At 41.7% G+C, this 21,027-nt stretch overlaps 1 protein-coding gene across 1 annotated transcript in view; it reads right to left on the bottom strand.

Moving 5' to 3' along the window:
- The window catches only part of VWA1 (von Willebrand factor A domain containing 1), an 89,013-nt gene that overhangs the window by 20,805 nt on the left and 47,181 nt on the right, over window positions 1–21,027 (bottom strand). Inside the window, exons 2-8 of the mRNA XM_073656841.1 lie at window positions 15,519–16,085; window positions 10,410–10,685; window positions 8,210–8,485; window positions 6,770–7,045; window positions 5,139–5,414; window positions 2,996–3,262; window positions 343–618 (exon numbers count right to left, since the gene is read on the bottom strand). Of these exons, the coding sequence (XP_073512942.1) occupies window positions 343–618; window positions 2,996–3,262; window positions 5,139–5,414; window positions 6,770–7,045; window positions 8,210–8,485; window positions 10,410–10,685; window positions 15,519–16,085 (2,214 nt within the window). The remainder of the gene's footprint in view (window positions 1–342; window positions 619–2,995; window positions 3,263–5,138; window positions 5,415–6,769; window positions 7,046–8,209; window positions 8,486–10,409; window positions 10,686–15,518; window positions 16,086–21,027) is intronic.

Raw genomic sequence — 21,027 nt, forward strand, 5'->3', positions numbered from 1 at the left:
ACAAAACATTTTTCACAAGGACTAGTCACTTCACATTAAAGTGGTCTCTTTATGGCTTGTAGAGGGCTTCTATGTCAAAACGGGACAGGGCTTAAAATGTCCCCTGATCTGTATAGAGCTTTATGTGCAGTATATATACCTTTTTATAGCTCCATTGTAATTTACATTACAGTTTTTTTGAGCTTATATTGCTAGAAATGTACTACTATACAGGAGACTGCCTCTGTGTTGTACACAGTCTTGTTTCAGATCCCTCCCACTTAGGCTACAGGAAGCAAAAGGAGGAGTTAACGGACACTGATTGGAAGTGATTGTCACCCGGATACTTCAGGCTTCACCTACCTGATTGAGTGGATACCATGATGACTTCAGGAGGAGCAAACTTTGCACTGTGTTCCGGGATCAATGTGATCTGATAGGTGGTACCTGATTTTAGGCCACTCACAGCCACACTGGTCTCATCTCCATGCACAATTTTCTGTTGTGTCATCCCTGGATCAGAAATGGGCATATACTGCAAAACATAGTGCCCTTCATCTCCAGGCAGCTTTGTCCAAGTTAAGAGAAATCCGGTGCTTGTGATACCCTGAGCTTGCAAATTTCTTGTCTGTGTGTGATCTATAAGAAAGTATTCATGTCATCACATATAAAATATAGTATAAAAATTCATAACATATCAAGTAATATATCTCAGCTAAACAATCGAAGCTTTTCAAAATTCGAAAATTTCGGAGGCGAGTCCATGAGGACAAAAAGATCCCAACTCCCCCCCAAAAAAATTATTATGCACTCTCTCAGACCAATTATGTCAACACAACCTGAGCCTGAACTTGTCCTTAAATATCCAACCTCTGAAAGGAGAGATTGTCATAAGCCTCAGGACATTGCCTCCTTCCATAAGCCTTTTGGACATTGCCTCCTTCCATTAACCTCAGGACATTGCCTCCTTCCAAAAGCCTCAGGACATTGCCTCCTTCCAAAAGCCTCAGGACATTGCCTCCTTCCATAAGCCTCAGGACATTGCCTCCTTCCAAAAGCCTCAGGACATTGCCTCCTTCCATAAGCCTCAGGACATTGCCTCCTTCCAAAAGCCTCAGGACATTGCCTCCTTCCATAAGCCTCAGGACATTGCCTCCTTCCAAAAACCTCAGGACATTGCCTCCTTTCATAAGCCTCAGGACATTGCCTCTTTCCATAAGCCTCAGGACATTGCCTCCTTCCATTATCCTCAGGACTTTGCGTCCTTCTATAAGTCTCAGGACATTGCCTCCTTTTATAAACCTCAGAACACTGCCTCCTTTCATAAACCTCAGGACATATCCTGATTTTGGATTTGGTAAAGTAAATCCAGTGTTTTCTACTAAATCAATAGCTCATGAAGGTCGTCTCAGCAAAAGCCCCCAATACTTTATTTCAGGTGTCCTTTTCTCATCACCTCTATTAACTAACACCAATGGCCCATGAGAAGGAACATTTTCCATTCTGCTAAACAATGTCCATTATGTATTTTATGGTTCCCATTCAAGGCACTGAATCAGCAAAAAATGCTGGAAAATTTCAGCTCTGAAACTGGCAGAATTGTGATTACAGCTCTGGTATATAATATAGGCTGTACCTTGGCATTAAATAGGTTGTTTAGCAGGCAAAAAAATCTACAAAGCGACCGCTACACATTGACTGGAGCTGCACTTTACAGTTCTGTTAGGAGTGTTTACATTCAGCTACCACTGCAGCTTGTAAAAGTTGATCAATGGGGTGCTAGATGGGTGTGAAACCCCCACGGATCTGATCTTAATGACCTATCCTATGGATCAATATGTTGTGATAGGACAACACTTTTAAAAATGGTGCCCTAATCTCAAGATCTAAGTGTTGGTCCAGGGTCCTGATAGCTCAACAAACAGCTTAGATACCACACATGTGAGAGCATCTGATGTTGGCACATTACCATTGTGGTGTGTAAAGGGGTCAGATGGGGTCTGGCTTAGACTCTGAAATGAGCAGTCAGCCAGTCCCCTTCACATACAACACAGGTGACATACCAACTCATGATGCTCTCTCCTGTCTTACATCCAAGCCAAATGTGGAGCTGCCGGTGACCCCTGACATCTTCCTTAATTAGTGTATTTGAGTAATTTGTATATATTTCAATTTTGAACACGTTTCACGATACTGTTATCTGATAACCCGGGACCATGAGCTCCTACCCTATCCCTAACGCTAGGGGCGCCCTAGTTATCCCTGCTCCCCAGGTTACTTCTGATGGTGAAGATGCTGGGGCCACATAACTTGCTGTTCTCCTGAATCAGCCCTTATTGGTCCCCTCCCCACCCAGGGAAGTGGGGAGGAATAGTGTATGTAAATACACAAAGCAGACAAACATGGAAAGGACATATAGGGATAAATGAAAATACCAAACATACAAAATATGCACTCACAGACAACAGAGGGAAACACCAAAGGGATTAGGAAGGTAAACAAAAATAGAACAGCATGGGACAATACACAAAACCAAAACACTAAGCAACAGTCACAGAACAACTCTCCTTAAACCCCTCTACCGAACACCGAATCCTCCACTCCTCACCAGGCAGTACAAGACTGGCAATCCTGATAGCCAGAGCAGAGACTATATAGAAGAGGGGAGTGGCTGATACTGCACAGCTGAGAACCTCCAAGAAGGAAGCTACCAAGTCACAAAGCTGAGTAGTTTAACTCCTGCACTGCTGACAGAAACCAGCACCATTTAATAAGGGGGAGAAGTGCTTCTATTCAATGCAGGAGTACATGAACTCAGTCGCTGCAGTCTTCTGGCTCCTCTCTGTCTCCGTAAACCCATGACAACATGTAAATACAGAAATGACAGAACATTTTGTTACAAAGTTGCTCCACTTTTTATGTAGATTGATTATATATTCATCTGAATAAACTTCTAATTTGCAGAATATCCCCAAGAGATCAATACTAGACTGAAACTTCACCCCAGTGAACTTACCTATGAGAGTAGACACTCGAATTCTTCCATACTGGACCCCGGACTCGTGGGTAAGGGAGACCTGGTAGGTGGTATTGGGGGTTAAGTTACTAATCAAAGCGGTATTATCATTCCCAGATAAAGTCTTCTGTAATGTTGCACTTGGATCCGACACAGGGGAGTATTCCACAATGTAACGGCCCCAGTCTCCAGGAGCCCTGGACCAGGTCACCAAAAAACTTGTCGCTGTTATATTCATGGCCTGAAAATTCCCTGGATGAACTTGTTCTAAAAAGAAGATGAGCTTTTCATTACTCAGGAAACTTGTGCAAATTAACTCAGAACATGGTATGGGAATAAAACCATAAATCAGAATAGGTACTATAAGAAAAAAAAAGGGAAACCTGTATCTAGGTAATATGGGTACAAATCAAACATTTTTCACAAGGACTTTAGATTTAACTTTAGATTAAAGTGGTCTCTTTATGGCTTGTAGAGGGCTTCTTTGGCAAAGCGATGCAGGGCTTAAGATGTCCCCTGGTTCATGTACAGTACAGACCAAAAGTTTGGACACACCTTCTCATTTAAAGATTTTTCTGTATTTTCATGACTTTGAAAATTGTACATTCACACTGAAGGCATCAAAACTATGAATTAACACATGTGAAATTATATACTTAACAAAAAAGTGTGAAACAACTGAAAATATGTTTTATATTCTAGGTTCTTCAAAGTAGCCACCTTTTGCTTTGATGACTGCTTTGCACACTCTTGGCATTCTCTTGATGAGCTTCAAGAGGTAGTCACCAGAAATGATTTTCACTTCACAGGTGTGAAAGTGTCCCCAAGTGCAGTTGCAAAAACCATCAAGCGCTACAAAGAAGCTGGCTCACATGAGGACCGCCCCAGGAAAGGAAGACCAAGAGTTACCTCTGCTTCTGAGGATTAGTTTATCTGAGTCACCATCCTCAAAAATCACAGGTTAACAGCAGCTCAGATTAGAGACCAGGTCAATGCCACACAGAGTTCTAGCAGCAGACACATCTCTACAACAACTGTTAAGAGGAGACTTTGTGCAGCAGGCCTTCATGGTAAAATAGCTGCTAGGAAACCACTGCTAAGGACAGGCAACAAGCAGAAGAACACAAGGAATGGACATTAGACCAGTGGAAATCTGTGCTTTGGTCTGATGAGTCCAAATTTGAGATCTTCAGTTCCAACTACTGTGTTTTTGTGCGACGCAGAAAAGGTGAACGGATGGACTCTACATGCCTGGTTCCCACCGTGAAGCATGGAGGATGAGGTGTGATGGTGTGGGGGTGCTTTGCTGGTGACACTGTTGGGGATTTATTCAAAATTGAAGGCATACTGAACCAGCATGGCTACCACAGCATCTTGCAGCGGCATGCTATTCCATCCGGTTTGCGTTTAGTTGGACCATAATTTATTTTTCAACAGGACAATGACCCCAAACACACCTCCACGCTGTGTAAGGGCTATTTGACCAAGAAGGAGAGTGATGGGGTGCTACGCCAGATGACCTGGCCTTCACAGTCACCAGACCTGAACCCAATCGAGATGGTTTGGGGTGAGCTGGACCGCAGAGTGAAGGCAAAAGGGCCAACAAGTGCTAAGCATCTCTGGGAACTCCTTCAAGATTGTTGGAAGACCATTTCTGGTGACTACCTCTTGAAGCTCATCAAGAGAATGCCAAGAGTGTGCAAAGCAGTCATCAAAGCAAAAGGTGGCTACTTTGAAGAACCTAGAATATAAGACATATTTTCAGTTGTTTCACACTTTTTTGTAAAGTATATAATTCCACATGTGTTAATTCATAGTTTTGATGCCTTCACTGTGAATGTACAATTTTCATAGTCATGAAAATAAAGAAAAATCTTTAAATGAGAAGGTGTGTCCAAACTTTTGGTCTGTACTGTATATATACCTTTATGTGCTGTATATATACCTTTTTATAGCTCCACTGTAATTTACAGTTTTTTTCAGCTTATATTGCTAGAAATGTACTACTATATAGGAGACTGTCTCTCTGTTGTACACAGTCTTGTTTTAGAGCCCTCCCACTTAGGCTACAGAAAGCAAAAGGAAGAGTTAAAGGACACTGATTGGAAGTGACTGTCACCCTGATACTTCAGGCTTCACCTACCTGATTGAGTGGATACCATGATGACTTCAGGAGGAGCAAACTTTGCACTTTGCTCCGGGATCAATGTGATCTGATAGGTGGTACCTGAGTTTAGGCCACTCACAGCCACACTGGTCTCATCTCCATGCACAAATTTCTGTTGTGTCATCCCTGGATCAGAAATGGGCATATACTGCAAAACATAGCGCCCTTCATCTCCAGGCAGCTTTGTCCAGGATAAGAGAAATCCAGTGCTTGTGATGTCCCGAGCTTGCAAATTTCTTGTCTGTGTGTGATCTATAGGGAAAGAACCAAATCATCACATATTAAATTGTATAATAAAAAACTCATAGAAGATGTCAAGTAAAATATCTCAGCGAAACAATCAAAACTTTCCAAAATTAAAACATTTTCAGCGGGTAGTGCATGAGGACAGGGAGGTCCCAAACAAAAACAAAAATCTGGTTTTCCAATGCACTCTCTCAGACCAATTATGTCAACACAACCTGAGCCTGAACTTGTCCCTAAACTTCCAATCTCTGAAAGGAGAGAATGTCATAAGCTCTGGGACATTGTCTCCTTCCATAAAGCTCGGGACATTGCCTCCTTCCATAAGCTTCAGGACATTGCCCTCCTTTCATAAATCTCAAGACATTGCCTCCTTCCATTAAGCTCAGTTCATTGCCTCCTTCCATAAGCCTCAATATATTGTCTTCTTCCATAAGCCTCAGGACATTGCCTCCTTTCATAAACCTCATGACATTGCCTCCTTCCATAATCCTAAGGAAATTGCCCTCGTTCCATAAGCCTCAGGACATTGCCCTCCTTCCATAACCTCATGACATTGCCTCCTTCCATAAAGCTCAGGGCATTGACTCCTTCCATAAACCTCATGACATTGCCTCTTTACATAAAGCTCAGGGCATTGACTCCTTCCATAAACCTCATGACATGGCCTCTTTCCATAAGCCTAAGGACATTGCCTCCTTCCATAAGTTTCAAGACATTGCTCTCCTTTCATATACCTCATGACATTGCCTCCTTCAATAAGCCTCAAGATATTGTCTCCTTCCATAAGCCAAAGGACATTGCCTCCTTTCATAAACCTCATGACATTACCTCCTTCCATAAGCCTAAGGACATTGCTCTTGTTCCATAAGCCTCAGGACATTGCCCTCCTTCCATAACCTCATAACATTGCCTCCTTCTATAAAGCTCAGGGAATTGACTCCTTCCATAAACCTCATGACATTGTCTCTTTCCATAAGTCTCAGGACATTGCCTCTTTTCATAAACCTCATGATATTGCCTCCTTCCATAAGACTCAGGACATTGCCTCCTTCCATAAACCTCATGACATTGCCTCCTTCCATAAGACTCAGGACATTGCCTCCTTCCATAAACCTCATGACATTGCCTCCTTCCATAAGACTCGGAACATAAGCCCATTGAGGTTCATTTCACAAGATTGCTGTTATTTACAATGACTATATGGATGAGTACCATCCATTATCTCGAAATGCACTTATATGGGTTATCCCTAAACAGTCCAATCCCTTTACCAATGGTTGGATCAGGAGTTTCTTAGGACATTCCTTGTCATTGGGTGTTGTATTATGTATTATAATAACGATAGAGTAAAGACGTCCTACCTGGTAGAGTGGAAACCGGGAGCGTCTGTGATTGTGAAGCCTCTAGTTCAGATTCAGGAATGAACGTGACCAGGTAGGTGGTGTTTGGTATTAGCCCACTGACCATCACACTGGTCTGGTCTCCATACAACGTCTTCCTTGTCTTTCTCCTTGGATAAGACAGTAAAGCATAATCCAGAAAGTAACGACCCATATCACCTATCAACCTGGACCAGGAGGCATTAAAACTGGTGGATGTGATGCTTAGAATTTGTAGATTTCTTGCTTGGATATAATCTGTAGAACAGACGTAACAAATGGAGAGATTAGTGTGAAAGATTGTGATTGGCTGATTGACCAGGAGAGATTAGTGGGATTACCAGGACCAGATCCAGGTTTATGTGGGCTCTTAAGCAACAGAGTCCCATTGGACCCTTCAGTGCTATTGATTTTCCCTCCTCATCTTCCAAGACCTATAACTTTTTATCTCTTTTTATTCCATTTTTTGGGAGGTGAAGTAACTATAAAAGTAATTCTGCCATTTTTGGAGGGCGAATTCACCATCTACGATAAATACTATAACATTTTATTAGATTGGAAAGTTATGCATGCAGTGATACCAAATATGTTGAAGCCCCTCCAGGGAACTTGAACCAAGGATCAACTGATCATAATACTGTAATATTACGGCGAATTGTAAAATTACTGATTTCCTATACAGCCCAGCCACTCATGGCAGACACGGGGGCTTTCAGTAAATTCCCGGAGGCCCCTGACAATTCCATCAACATCCTGCAGTCATTTTGTAGGGGGCGCCAATGGGGAACAGAAGGGACCTTCTCTTCCTCTTCCTATATTTCCAACCTCTTAGATGCTACTGTCATGTTTGACAGCGTCATCTAAGAAGTTAAACTGCTGTGATTGGAGCCAGTGTCAGACTGAAGAACATTGGGCCCACCAGAGGATTTGATTCTGAGGGCCCACTTTTCTCCCCCGCTAAAGAGCCCCATAGCAGCTGCAAGGTTTGCGCTATGAACTCTCCTGAAGGAGAAGCCAGGGCCCACCAGTTCTCTGGTGGGCCAGTCTAACCATGATTTGAGCTACATCTGATCAAGCAACTATACTCGGGTGCCTGCGTATAAGACCACCGCCATCCGCACTATGGAGCAGGCTCTACTTCTGAGCCCATTCCATACACATGAAGTGCACATCCAAATATGAAGTGAAGCGGAAGCCAGGGCAGAGTGGGCACCCAAGACCCTTGCCTGGATTCACCAGGTGCTTGTCCCACTTATCTATTATTATGGAAAAAAAAGGAGTTGGGGTGCAATGTCCAAAGTTGCACTAAGAGTATTTCCCACAGGGTTCTCTCCTTGTAAAAGGTCCCATTTAGGAACAACAAACTCTGCTATAATGGCACAAAGATGAACAGCATTAAAAACACTGATATAGAAGACATACCTGGGAGCGTGGACACTTGGATTGTTTCAGGCTGGATTTTGGGGTTATTGGAGTCAGGAAGGAGGGTGACCTGGTAGGTGGTATTTGGGGTTAAAGTACTAAGGACCACACTAGTCCCCTCCACCGACTTCGTCTTCTGTAACTTGCTTTTTGAGTCAGACAGTGATAAATACTCCAGGACATACATTCCTGTATCCCCAGATAACCTCGTCCAACTCAACACAAAACCTGTAGTTGTTATATCCAGGACCTCCAGATTCCTCTCTTCTTTCACCTCTAAAGTAAGAAAATGTTCTGATTATGGATGTTGCAAATCCACTGCTTTCTACTAAATTAATAACTCAGAGATGTCGTCTCAGCAAAAGACCCAAATCCTTAATGTCAGGTGACCCCTGCTTATCATCGCTATTAACCAAAGCGAATAGCCCATAAGAAAGAACATCTTTCACTCTGGCAAACTGTCCTTTATGTATTCAATGGGAGTCATTAATGATGATTATTATAAGAACACACTCCTCACAGTTACTAATCAGGTACCATAGGGGTCAGTATTGGGTCCTCTTAATTTTAATAATTACCTTGCTGGGGGTTTATAGTGTAGAATCAACATTGAGGGGGATAACTTAACACCTTAAAAACCCAGGAATTTTTCATTTTTGTGCTTTCATCTTTTCTTTTCCTTCCATGAGCCATAGATTTCAAAATAGTTGTATCAGGGCATGTTTTTTGCAGGCTGAGTTTTAGTTTTGAATGACACCATTCATTTTAATTTGTATTTTATTGGTATTGAAAAATGGGAAAACCAATCCAAGTGAGGTGAAATGATGAAATAAACCACTTATTTATTTACTTATTTTGTTACTGTGCGAGCTGTGAGACTATGGATTCTTTACTGTACAAGCAGTGAGACTATGGATTCTTTACTATACGAGCAGTAAGACTATGAATTGTTTACTGTAAGAGCAGTAAGATTATGGATTTTTTACTGTAAGAGCAATGAGACTATGGATTCTTTACTGTATGAGCAGTGAGACTATGGATTCTTTACTGTATGAGCAGTGAGACTATGGACTCTTTACTGTACGAGCAGTGAGACTATGGATTCTTTACTGTACGAGCAGTGAGACTATGGATTCTTTACTCTATGAGCAGTGAGACTATGGATTCTTTACTGTATGAGCAGTGAGACTATGGACTCTTTACTGTACGAGCAGTAAGACTATGGATTCTTTACTGTATGAGCAGTGAGACTATGGATTCTTTACTGTACGAGCAGTGAGACTATGGATTCTTTACTGTACGAGCAGTGAGACTATGGACTCTTTACTGTACGAGCAGTGAGACTATGGATTCTTTACTGTATGAGCAGTGAGACTATGGATTCTTTACTGTATGAGCAGTGAGACTATAGATTCTTTACTGTACGAGCAGTGAGACTATAGATTCTTTACTGTACCAGCAGTGAGACTATGGATTCTTTACTGTATGAGCAGTGAGACTATGGATTCTTTACTGTATGAGCAGTGAGACTATGGACTCTTTACTGTACGAGCAGTAAGACTATGGATTCTTTACTGTATGAGCAGTGAGACTATGGATTCTTTACTGTACGAGCAGTGAGACTATGGATTCTTTACTGTACGAGCAGTGAGACTATGGACTCTTTACTGTACGAGCAGTGAGACTATGGATTCTTTACTGTATGAGCAGTGAGACTATGGATTCTTTACTGTATGAGCAGTGAGACTATAGATTCTTTACTGTACGAGCAGTGAGACTATAGATTCTTTACTGTACCAGCAGTGAGACTATGGATTCTTTACTGTATGAGCAGTGAGACTATGGATTCTTTACTGTATGAGCAGTGAGACTATGGACTCTTTACTGCACGAGCAGTGAAACTATGGACTCTTTACTGTAAGAGCAGTGAGACTATGGATTCTTTACTGTATGAGCAGTGAGACTATGGATTCTTTACTGTAAGAGCAGTGAGAATATGTAATTCTCAGCCACAACATGTTCAATGGTCTATTCATTTTCCCCTGATATGAAGCAATAGATGTTCATCAGTACTGTAGGATTATAGGTTCGACTTGATGGACCTGTGTCTTTCTTCAACCATATTATCTATGTATGTACTTATCACTTGCAATATTACATTATTTTGTGCATTTTTAATTCCTTACCACAATAATTTTACCTTGAAGAGTAGAGACTTTTATCGTTTGAGGCTGGAAATACTCAACATTCGACTCAGGGTGCAGTGTGACCTCATAAGTGGTATTTGCAGTTAAACCTGTAATCTCTAAACTTGTTTGATCCCCCTGCAGTGTGCGCCGTATCTTCTTTGAATCTGCCACTGGTGCGTATTCCAAAACATAATGGCCGATGTCTTTGGATAGTAACCTGGGCCAGGTCAGCAGAAAGCTTGTTGTTGTTATATTCAGTGCTTGAAGTCTCTTTGCTTTAATCAGTTCTGTATGTGTTGAGAAGAAAATGATAAAATCATATAATGTACATATATAAAATAAAATTTAAAGATGTAATAAGAAATAATATCAAATGTTTATTTTTCCTAGGTGTTACATAAAGTTTATTTTTCTATGGCTGCGGTACTTAAAAATGGACACTAGATGGCAGCATTATTCAATATTCTGTTTCTGTAAAGTTCTTGCTGATTAGGAAAACCTTCAGTTTTATTCTTTCTCATCTTGTGCAGTACTCCATACATCATAAAAGTGGATTTACATTTTTTTTTTTTTTTACAAAGAAAAAACAAACAGTTTTTTTAAAAAATACTCTGCAAAAAATAGCTGTTTCCTTACTCAGAGAGCCCTAAGTTTACCAATTTTCTATCAACTGAGCCTGTAGTTTTCACTGGTCCCATTTTTGGGTACATATGAATTTTTAATCACTTTTTATTACACTTTTGGAAACTGAAATGGACAAAAAAAGGAATTTTGTATTTATTTTTTAAAACACTGTTCACAATTCAGTAAAATTGACATGCCATTTGTTTATCTGTAGTTTGATGTGATAATGAGAATACAAATTATTTTTTTCTATATTTGAAAAAAAAAAAAATTGAAAAAAAAATTTTTTTATTTGGTCACCATTTTTGAGACCCATAACTTTTTTTTTTATATATTTTTCCATAGACAGAGTTTTCGGAAGGGCTTATTTTTTGTGATAAACTGTAGTTTTTACTGGTAACTGTTTTGGGTACATAAGTTGTTTTGTCCACTTTTTCTTCAATTTTTTTGTAGGATACATTGAACAAAACCAACAATTCTAGAATTGTTTTTTTGAACTTTTTGGGGGGTGCACCCTGCTGGATAAATAAATATATACCTTTATATTATGGGTCAATATGATTACATTGATATTCAATTTATAATGTGTTTTTTTTTATTACATTTTACAACGTTTGCTCAGGAAAATAACTTTAAAAAAAATGTAGCAGTATTATTTTTGGCATCTTATTCGGAGACCCATATCTTTTTCGTATATTCGGAGCTTTATAAGGGTTTGCTTTTTGTTTAACAAGCTGTAGTTTTTATTAGTATCATTTTGGGATATATATGACTATTTTGCCCAAACCACGGGCAACATGAATAAGATACAGGCTATGCAATTGCAGCCAGACTAGTCTTGCTCTGAAAGGCTGTGGCGTGGTTTGGGCAGCATGAATCTGATGAAAGATTCCTTGTAAACACTTAAAAACATTTTTTTTACAATATTTATTAGGTTCACATAAAGACTTCAACATGTGATCCTTTCATCATGTAGATTATACACTGCACTACTTATGTAGTCCTGAGCATTATGTAGATTGTCAGTGCTATGTGGACAGTGACCTGTGAAGATCTTTCCTAGGTTGACATTTGACAGGCAACACATACAGAGTAAAGAATCAGAGTGTGATATTGGCCTCAGATGTTTTTTATATCCTAGAAAAGCTAGTATTCCTCTTTAGTAATTAGCCACAGTAAGTTCTGACATATTGGATGTCACTAATGGTAAAAAAGTCACTTTGCTTTTGAATTGCAAAGTGATTGACAAAATAAAAGCTGATCATCATTTTCCGAGACAAAAAGGGGACATCAAATATGGCTGCGCTTTTCGTTGCCAATTTTTCAAAATGGCCACTGAAGCAAAATAGAAAAACGGCAGTATATCTATAAATAAAACAAATTTAAGAAAATGTGGCTTCTGCTCTAACATCTGATTATCTAATAAAGAGCATGTTTATATTTTGGATGAGATCCATACTTTAAGCAGCATTCTATTTTTGGTGCTCTTAAAGGGGACTCTTCACTGGCTTTTTTAAATTTAGACGGAGCACCTCCTCCAATTGTCACTACTCCACTGATTCTGGAACAGTTCTTCTTTTTCTCCTTTGCCCCTCCGCTCCAAAGATATTCCCTCTGGTAATAAAGAAGCTAATTTTCCCTTCAATCACCTGGGAGTATACCACAGAACTTCTCTGTGGGCGTTTGCGTATTTCTCCTCTGATGCTGGCCAATCAGAACATGGCCACGCCCACAGAGAAGTTCTGTGATATATGCACCTTTATTACCAGGGGCATAACTTTGGAACGGAGGGGCGCAGAAGAAAAAGAAAAACTGTTCCAGAATCAGCGGAGCGTGGGCAATTGGGGGAGGGGCTCAATTTCAATAAAAAAAAAACAGTAAAAAGTCCCCTTTAAAGGACAGAATTTTAACAGCTAGTAAATGTGTAATTAATATATTCTACTTTGTCAAGAAAATATTCTGCATGAGTTTAAAAGTGACATCCACCAAGGAAGAAATGCATCAAATTTGAAAGGTGCTACTCCATAAATGGTCATATAGCTGGGGTGACCATCAGGGTTGACAATGAGCAGAAGGAAGGGTGCTCTCGAAATACAGTACCACGCATGTGAAATCTAATTCTAAGTCACTGAGAAAAAAACATTTGCTAAATGAAATTGATGATAGTGAAGGCGATAGAGGTGAAGACTTGAACCCCTGCCCACAATTCAGGTGAGACCTGACTATGACTTCCCTAGGTTTGCAGTGACTCAGAAGTGACAGTGTTTAGTTGGATTTAGATCTCGCTGTGTCATAGACATCTCAGCTTCAGCCAGCATTACAAAAACCTGATATGTATCTCGTAACCATAGGCGTATGTTACTTGGGTCTAAAGATAGAAATTGCTGCTGCGTCATAATTTAGATCCAACAATGGAAGAGACACATAAATGAATACGAAGGAGAAAAACCCCATAGTAAAAAGTAACCAAAACTAATACTGGCCATATATATATATATATATATATATATATATATACAGTACAGACCAAAAGTTTGGACACACCTTCTCATTTAAAGATTTTTCTGTATTTTCATGACTATGAAAATTGTACATTCACACTGAAGGCATCAAAACTATGAATTAACACATGTGGAATTATATACTTAACAAAAAAGTGTGAAACAACTGAAAATATGTCTTATATTCTAGGTTCTTCAAAGTAGCCACCTTTTGCTTTGATGACTGCTTTGCACACTCTTGGCATTCTCTTGATGAGCTTCAAGAGGTAGTCACCGGAAATGGTTTTCACTTCACAGGTGTGCCCTGTCAGGTTTAATATGTGGGATTTTGTTGCCTTATAAATGGGGCTGGGACCATCAGTTGTGCAGAAGTCAGGTGGATACACAGCTGATAGCCCTACTGAATAGACTGTTAGAATTTGTATTATGGCAAGAAAAAAGCAGCTAAGTAAAGAAAAACGAGTGGACATCATTACTTTAAGAAATGAAGGTCAGTCGGTGCGAAAAATTGGGAAAACTTTGAAAGTGTCCCCAAGTGCAGTTGCAAAAACCATCAAGCGCTACAAAGAAACTGGCTCACATGAGGACCGCCCCAGGAAAGGAAGACCAAGAGTCACCTCTGCTTCTGAGGATAAGTTTATTCGAGTCACCAGCCTCAGAAATCACAGGTTAACAGCAGCTCAGATTACAGACCAGGTCAATGCCACACACAGTTCTAGCAGCAGACGCATCTTTACAACAACTGTTAAGAGGAGACTTTGTGCAGCAGGCCTTCATGGTAAAATAGCTGCTAGGAAACCACTGCTAAGGACAGGCAACAAGCAGAATAGACTTGTTTGGGCCAAAGAACACAAGGAATGGACATTAGACCAGTGGAAATCTGTGCTTTGGTCTGATGAGTCCAAATTTGAGATCTTTGGTTCCAACCACCGTGTCTTTGTGCGACGCAGAAAAGGTGAACGGATGGACTCTACATGCCTGGTTCCCACCGTGAAGCATGGAGGAGGAGGTGTGATGGTGTAGGGGGTGCTTTGCTGGTGACACTGTTGGGGATTTATTCAAAATTGAAGGCATACTGAACCAGCATGGCACCACAGCATCTTGCAGCGGCATGCTATTCCATCCGGTTTGCCTTTAGTTGGACCATAATTTATTTTTCAACAGGACAATGAACCCAAACACACCTCCAGGCTGTGTAAGGGCTATTTGACCAAGAAGGAGAGTGATGGGGTGCTACGCCAGATGACCTGGCCTCCACAGTCACCAGACCTGAACCCAATCGAGATGGTTTGGGGTGAACTGGACAGCAGAGTGAAGGCAAAAGGGCCAACAAGTGCTAAGCATCTCTGGGAACTCCTTCAACATTGTTGAAAGACCATTTCCGGTGACTACCTCTTGAAGCTCATCAAGAGAATGCCAAGAGTGTGCAAAGCAGTCATCAAAGCAAAAGGTGGCTACTTTGAAGAACCTAGAATATAAGACATATTTTCAGTTGTTTCACACTTTTTTGTTACGTATATAACTCCACATGTGTTAATTCATAGTTTTGATGCCTTCAGTGTGAATGTACAATTTTCATAGTCATGAAAATACAGAAAAATCTTTAAATGAGGTGTGTCCAAACTTTTGGTCTGTACTGTATATATATATATATATATATATATATATATATACACATATATATATATATATATAAAGCTCATTATACGCCAACTCCCGGGTCCGCCATGCATATGCACACCCAGTTCAGCCGAGAGCTCACATGTTCTCAATTGGGAGGGGGGCGGCAGCTAGATACTTTGGGTGGTGACTTTTTTCATGTGAGAGAAAAGGATTTGGCATTTTAAAGGGATTTTGCGGTGAAAACAAGTCATCACCTAACCGTTGAATAAATGATAACTTACTGATTTTTGTAGTCCGACAACTAATATCACCAATTGAAGAAACTTAGGATACCCTAGTGTTTCATTCACTATGTGTGGTAGATCTACCTACCAATAATTGAGTCCCTCAGTTCCTTTGTAATGATGCCTAGATCATCTTTATCCACAAACTTTAGGAATTTCTCATTTGGTTCACTGGCTGCAGCAGATAATTCCTGGAAATTTCCTCGACCAGTTGTGGAAATAATAAATACTGAAACGCCCATGTCCTTGAGGAGCTTCATAGGCCAAGAGATGTCATCAGTGGACAATCCATCCGTCACCCACACCAGAACTTTTGGGACGTCACTTCTAGAACCAAAGTCTACTGCATGAAGGTTCTTCTTTACGTAATCAATAGCTTTGCCTGTATTTGTATCCCCCATGCGTTGTCTTATTTTCTGGATGGCATTTTGGACATCTTTACTGGAACTGTATTGGTTCAAGGGAAATTCCAGTGTAGGGTTGGTGCTGATCTGAACAACACTAGCTTGAACGTCCTGTGGACCAAACCTAAAAGGTTGGAGAAGATCCTCAATGAACTTTTTGACTTTGGAAAACTCATCGTAGGTGACACTTCCGGAACTGTCCAGGAGGAAGAAAAGATCCCCTTCTGAATCTGGGGTGAAGCTTGGATGATCTGAAAAGGAAAAAACAAAACATTAATTTCCAAAAATTGTAAAACTTATAATTACCCTTTGCAAACTTTTTTTTAACTAACCATCCCATAAATTGCTAGCACAATAGTACATGGTAAATCTGTCTATCACAGAAGCACTGCCCTTGTAGATGCCTTGGGAGATGGTTAATGTGCCAAAGATTACTAGTGGGGCACAAATATACTGCTCAAAAAAATAAAGGGAACACTTAAACAACACAATGTAACTCCAAGTCTATAACACTTCTGTGAAATCTACCTGTCAGGTTATGAAGCAACACTGATTGTGAATCAATTTCTCCTGCTGTTGTGCAAATGGAACAGACAACTGGTAGAAATGATAGGCAATTAGCAAGATACCCCCTATAAAGGAGTGGTTCTGCAGGTGGTGACCACAGATCATTTCTCTGTTTTCCTCCTTTTTGGCTGTTGTTTTGATCACTTTTTCATTTTGCCATTGCTCTCACCCCTAGAGGTACAGTAGCATGAGGCGGTGTCTACAGTACAACCCACAGAAGTTGCTCAGGTAGTGCAGTTCATCCAGGATGGCACATCAATGAGAGTTGTAGCAAGAAGGGTAGCTGTCTGTCAGCACAGTGTCCAGAGCATGGAGCAGATACCAGGAGATCTGGAGGGAGCCATAGGAGGGCAACAACCCAGCAGCAGGACCGTTACCTCCTCCTTTGTGCAAGGAGGAACAGGAGGAGTACTGCCAGAGCCCTGCAAAATGACCTCCAGCAGACCACAAATGTGCATGTATCTGCACAAACGGTTAGAAACCGACTCCATGAGGGTGGTATGAGGGCCCGATGTCCACAGATGTGGGTTGTGCTCACAGTCCAACACCGTGCAGGACGCTTGGCATTTGCCATAGAACACCAGGATTGACAAAGTCGCCACTGGCGCCCTGTGCTCTTCACAGATGAAAGCAGGTTCACACTGAGCACATGTGACAGACGTGACAGAGTCTGGAGACGCTGTGGAGAGCGATCTGCTGCCTGCAACATCCTTCAGCATAACCGGTTTGGCAGTGGGTCAGTAATGGTGTGGGGTGGCATTTAATGGTGTGGGGTGGCACTTCTTTGGAGGGCCGCACAGCCCTCCATGTGCTCGCCAGAGGTAGCCGGACTGCCATTAGGTACCGAGATGAGATCCTCAGACTCCTTGTGAGACCATATGCTGGTGCGGTTGGCCCTGGGTTCCTCCTAATGCAGGACAATGCCAGACCTCATGTGGCTGGAGTGTGTCAGCAGTTCCTGCAAGATGAAGGCATTGAAGCTATAGACTGGCCCACCCGTTCCCCAGACCTGAATCCGATTGAGCACATCTGGGCCATCATGTCTCGCTCCATCCACCAACATCACGTTGCACCACAGACTGTCCGGGAGTTGGCGGATGCTTTAGTCCAGGTCTGGGAGGAGATCCCAATGGAGACCATCCGCAACCTCATCAGGAGCATGCCCAGGCATTGTAGGAAGGTCATACAGGCATGTGGAGGCCACACACAATACTGAGCCTCATTTTGACTTGTTTTAAGGACATTACATCAAAGTTGGATCAGCCTGTAGTGTGTTTTTCCACTTTAATTTTGGGGGTGACTCCAAATCCAGGCCTCCATTAGTTAATAAATTTGATTTCCATTGATGATTTTTGTGTGATTTTGCTGTCAGCACATTCAGCTTTGTACAGAACAAAGTATTCAATGAGAATATTTCATTCATTCAGATCTAGGATGTGTTATTTGAGTGTTCCATTTATTTTTTTGAGCAGTGTATAATGTCTACAGGTGATGGGCCACTAGAGAATCTCATTGAATCTTTCTGTGGTCTCCAGGACCTCTGCTACCTTTCTGTGGTCTCCAAGACCTCTGCTAACTTTCTGTGGTCTCCAGGACCTCTGCTACCTTTCTGTGTCCTCCAAGACGTCTGCTAACTTTCTGTGGTCTCCAGGACCTCTGCTACCTTTCTGTGGTCTCCAGGACCTCTGCTACCTTTCTGTGGTCTCCAGGACCTCTGCTAACTTTCTGTGCTCTCAAGGACCTGCTACCTTTCTGTGATCTCTAGAACCTCTGCTAACTTTTTGTGGTCTCCAGAACCTCTGCTACCTTTCTGTGGTCTCCAGGACCTCTGTGACCTTTCTGTGGTCTTCAGGACCTCTGTGACCTTTCAGTGGTCTCCAGAACCTGTGCTACCTGTTTGCAGTATTGTGTGTATAAGGAGAGACCTGTCAGTCTAGGGGAGCCGGTACCGGCCTCGCACTGGTCATCTGAGACGCATAGTCCTCAGCTGACTCTTTAAAGTATGTTTTCTCTGAATCGTCGCAGTGTTTCAGAGTACTGCAACAACACAGCGTACGCAAGAATGTCCTGTCAGAAGAAGCATCTGCATCTGAATTCTCTAGATATTCCAGTCCACAGATGAAGAATCTCAGATTAGCCACGTGCGCGTCTTTTGACAGACATCATTGTAGACATACATCTCAAGCTCGGAGTCTTACCTCATCCTTCAGCAATTTTCTGTATCATAAAATGTCATGTAAATTGCAAACAACTGCACTTTGACCCCAAAAGAAACGACATATTCTCTTACACATCTAACCTGGATATGGTGGAGGAGGGGCTGTATTCTTTCACATGAATGAAGTTGATTCTTTACGCCTGAACAAAGTCCTCTCAGACATATATATAGTTTATGTACTGTGCTCCATCAGCAAACAACCTACAATCCAGAATACGCCGAGTCCACCATAGTCATTCTATGTCCCTGCCTCGAACGATCAAATCTGCGCAATGGAGAAATGGGTGCTAGACGGAAGGCGGATTCAGAGGTTGTAGTCTGGAACTATGGAGACACTTAGGTCTGCAGAGGAGCTGTGTACAAATCCATAGGATACTCTTTCATTGTGACTATTTGCAAAATTGCCAAATTTTTCAAAGTGTTACAAAATATTTACTTAGTTTTTCATGTTTCAGCTCCAGTTCTGTAATGTTGATCCTGAGACCACCCAGTGATCGCTTATCCTTAGACGCAAGCAAAACGGTGTACGGGCTCATTATAAAGTCTAACACTTGGACCTGAGCATCAACTGAGCACTTCTGACCATTGGTAAGATTAAATCGATGGTGGTCTCAAGACCGGACCCTCAATGATCAACTGTACTGAACAGGGGCTATAACACATTGTGACATGCAGAAGTAGAGCTGTTGCTTCAAAAGCATCCAGCAAGTATTAGAAGTAACACAATCACAGGAGACAGGAAGTGTTGTGTTCCAGAAGCATCCAGCAACTAGAAGGGTTAACACAGTCACAGGAGACAGGGAGTGTTTTAGCAGAGCCCCAGGGGGATTGTGGGGAACTTGTTATTGTAGTCTGGCTGAAGCCGAAGAGAAAGGTGGTGTGTTATCTGGATCTGACAGAAGGCAACTGAACAGGATTCAGATCAGGAGAGAAACTAAACACAGGTCAGATAAACTCTCTGAACTAACAGTGCAGAGTATTATCGGGCAGGAAGATAAGGACTGGAAGGAATTGTGTCACGGGATCATCTCCCTCATCAAACCCTCCATCCCTCATCAAACCCTCCCTCATCATCCATCTCCATGCAGGATAAAGAATGCTGTGTACTATTGTGTACTTGTGAAGGAAAAGCCTGTGGTTGTGTATGCATAGAAGTGTGCTGCTAAGAGATCTAATCTATGCTGAATTATGCTACTGAAGAGACTGTAATACTGCGCCTTGTGAAGACACTACTGTATTGTTACTGGAGCCGGTTGCTCAAGAAACTCAGACTGTACTGTAATGAGGATTGTTGCTGTAATATCCCTGAATTGCACTAGCTGTGCTTCAGATTAAATTCTGCTGTTAAACTGTTTATGAAGACTCTTGTCAGATGTGTTTGGTCAGCAATTAAATCTATCGTGTGCCTGAGAGAAGCTGCAGCCTACGGTCGCCCTGAGTAACGGTTCCCCCAGGATTCCAAAGAATTCATGAAACCCGTCTCGCCCCTATCTGAACCTAGTGGCGTGCATGTAACAACATTCAAAATTATTGAAAAATTTAGTTTGATTTCCGGTTCATTGGAATAAGTAAAAGGGAGTTGAGGTAAGCTGAACGCAGAGGCAGCGGCACAAGCGGAGCACCAAAGCCTATAAACTGCATCGCTACTTTTGGGAATCACATGGCCGTTGCTGCCCCTTCTTGTGGCTGAAATAGGAACCATATTGGTTGTCACCCGGCTTTGCACAAGTAGATGTAACAAAAAAAGCTGAATATAAATTTTCAAGGGAACGTGACAGCAGATCCAAGTTGGAGGAGCCAGTGTAAGTTTTACAGCCATGGAGGAGCCATGTCAATTTTACTCTGGAGGTTCTGCAACATCTCAGATATAAAATATTTGGAAAAGCCGGCCGAGGACCACGTGTCCCAAATGACTAATCTAAGGCTTCTCCCTGTCGCGATCCACATGACCGGCAGGTCCCTCCCTATGTGTATGTATAAGGAGAGACCTTGGTCAGTCTAGGGGAGCGAGGTAGGGAGAAGCCACATGGGAACCGGCCTTGGACTACTGAGACACATGGTCCCTGGCCGGATTTTTTCTCTGAAATGTCACAGTAGCAATCCTAAAAGTCAATATCGACCCTTTAAAGAGCCTTGTCACATTACTTAGGATATAAAGTCATAACCAATATCTCAATTTGCAGACACTGTGTTTCGGGGTACTGCCCCTCATCAGTGCAAAGTGTGAGATTTGTTTTGGCTAGGTGAGAGGCGACTGACTGGGATCAGCTTGCCATGTCACTCTCGGCAAGGAGACTTTTAGGACTGCTACTTCCAATAGGTGGTACTAGAGATCAAGCCCTCTTCCTCTCTGAAGAGACAATTTGCAGGTTTCCGAGAGGAGCATTGCGGCTTAAAAGTCTCCTCAC

This window comes from Phyllobates terribilis, unplaced genomic scaffold (genome assembly GCF_046119375.1).
Source record: "Phyllobates terribilis strain yellow unplaced genomic scaffold, ASM4611937v1 Scaffold_12__6_contigs__length_324123572, whole genome shotgun sequence".
Classification (NCBI taxonomy): domain Eukaryota; kingdom Metazoa; phylum Chordata; class Amphibia; order Anura; family Dendrobatidae; genus Phyllobates; species Phyllobates terribilis.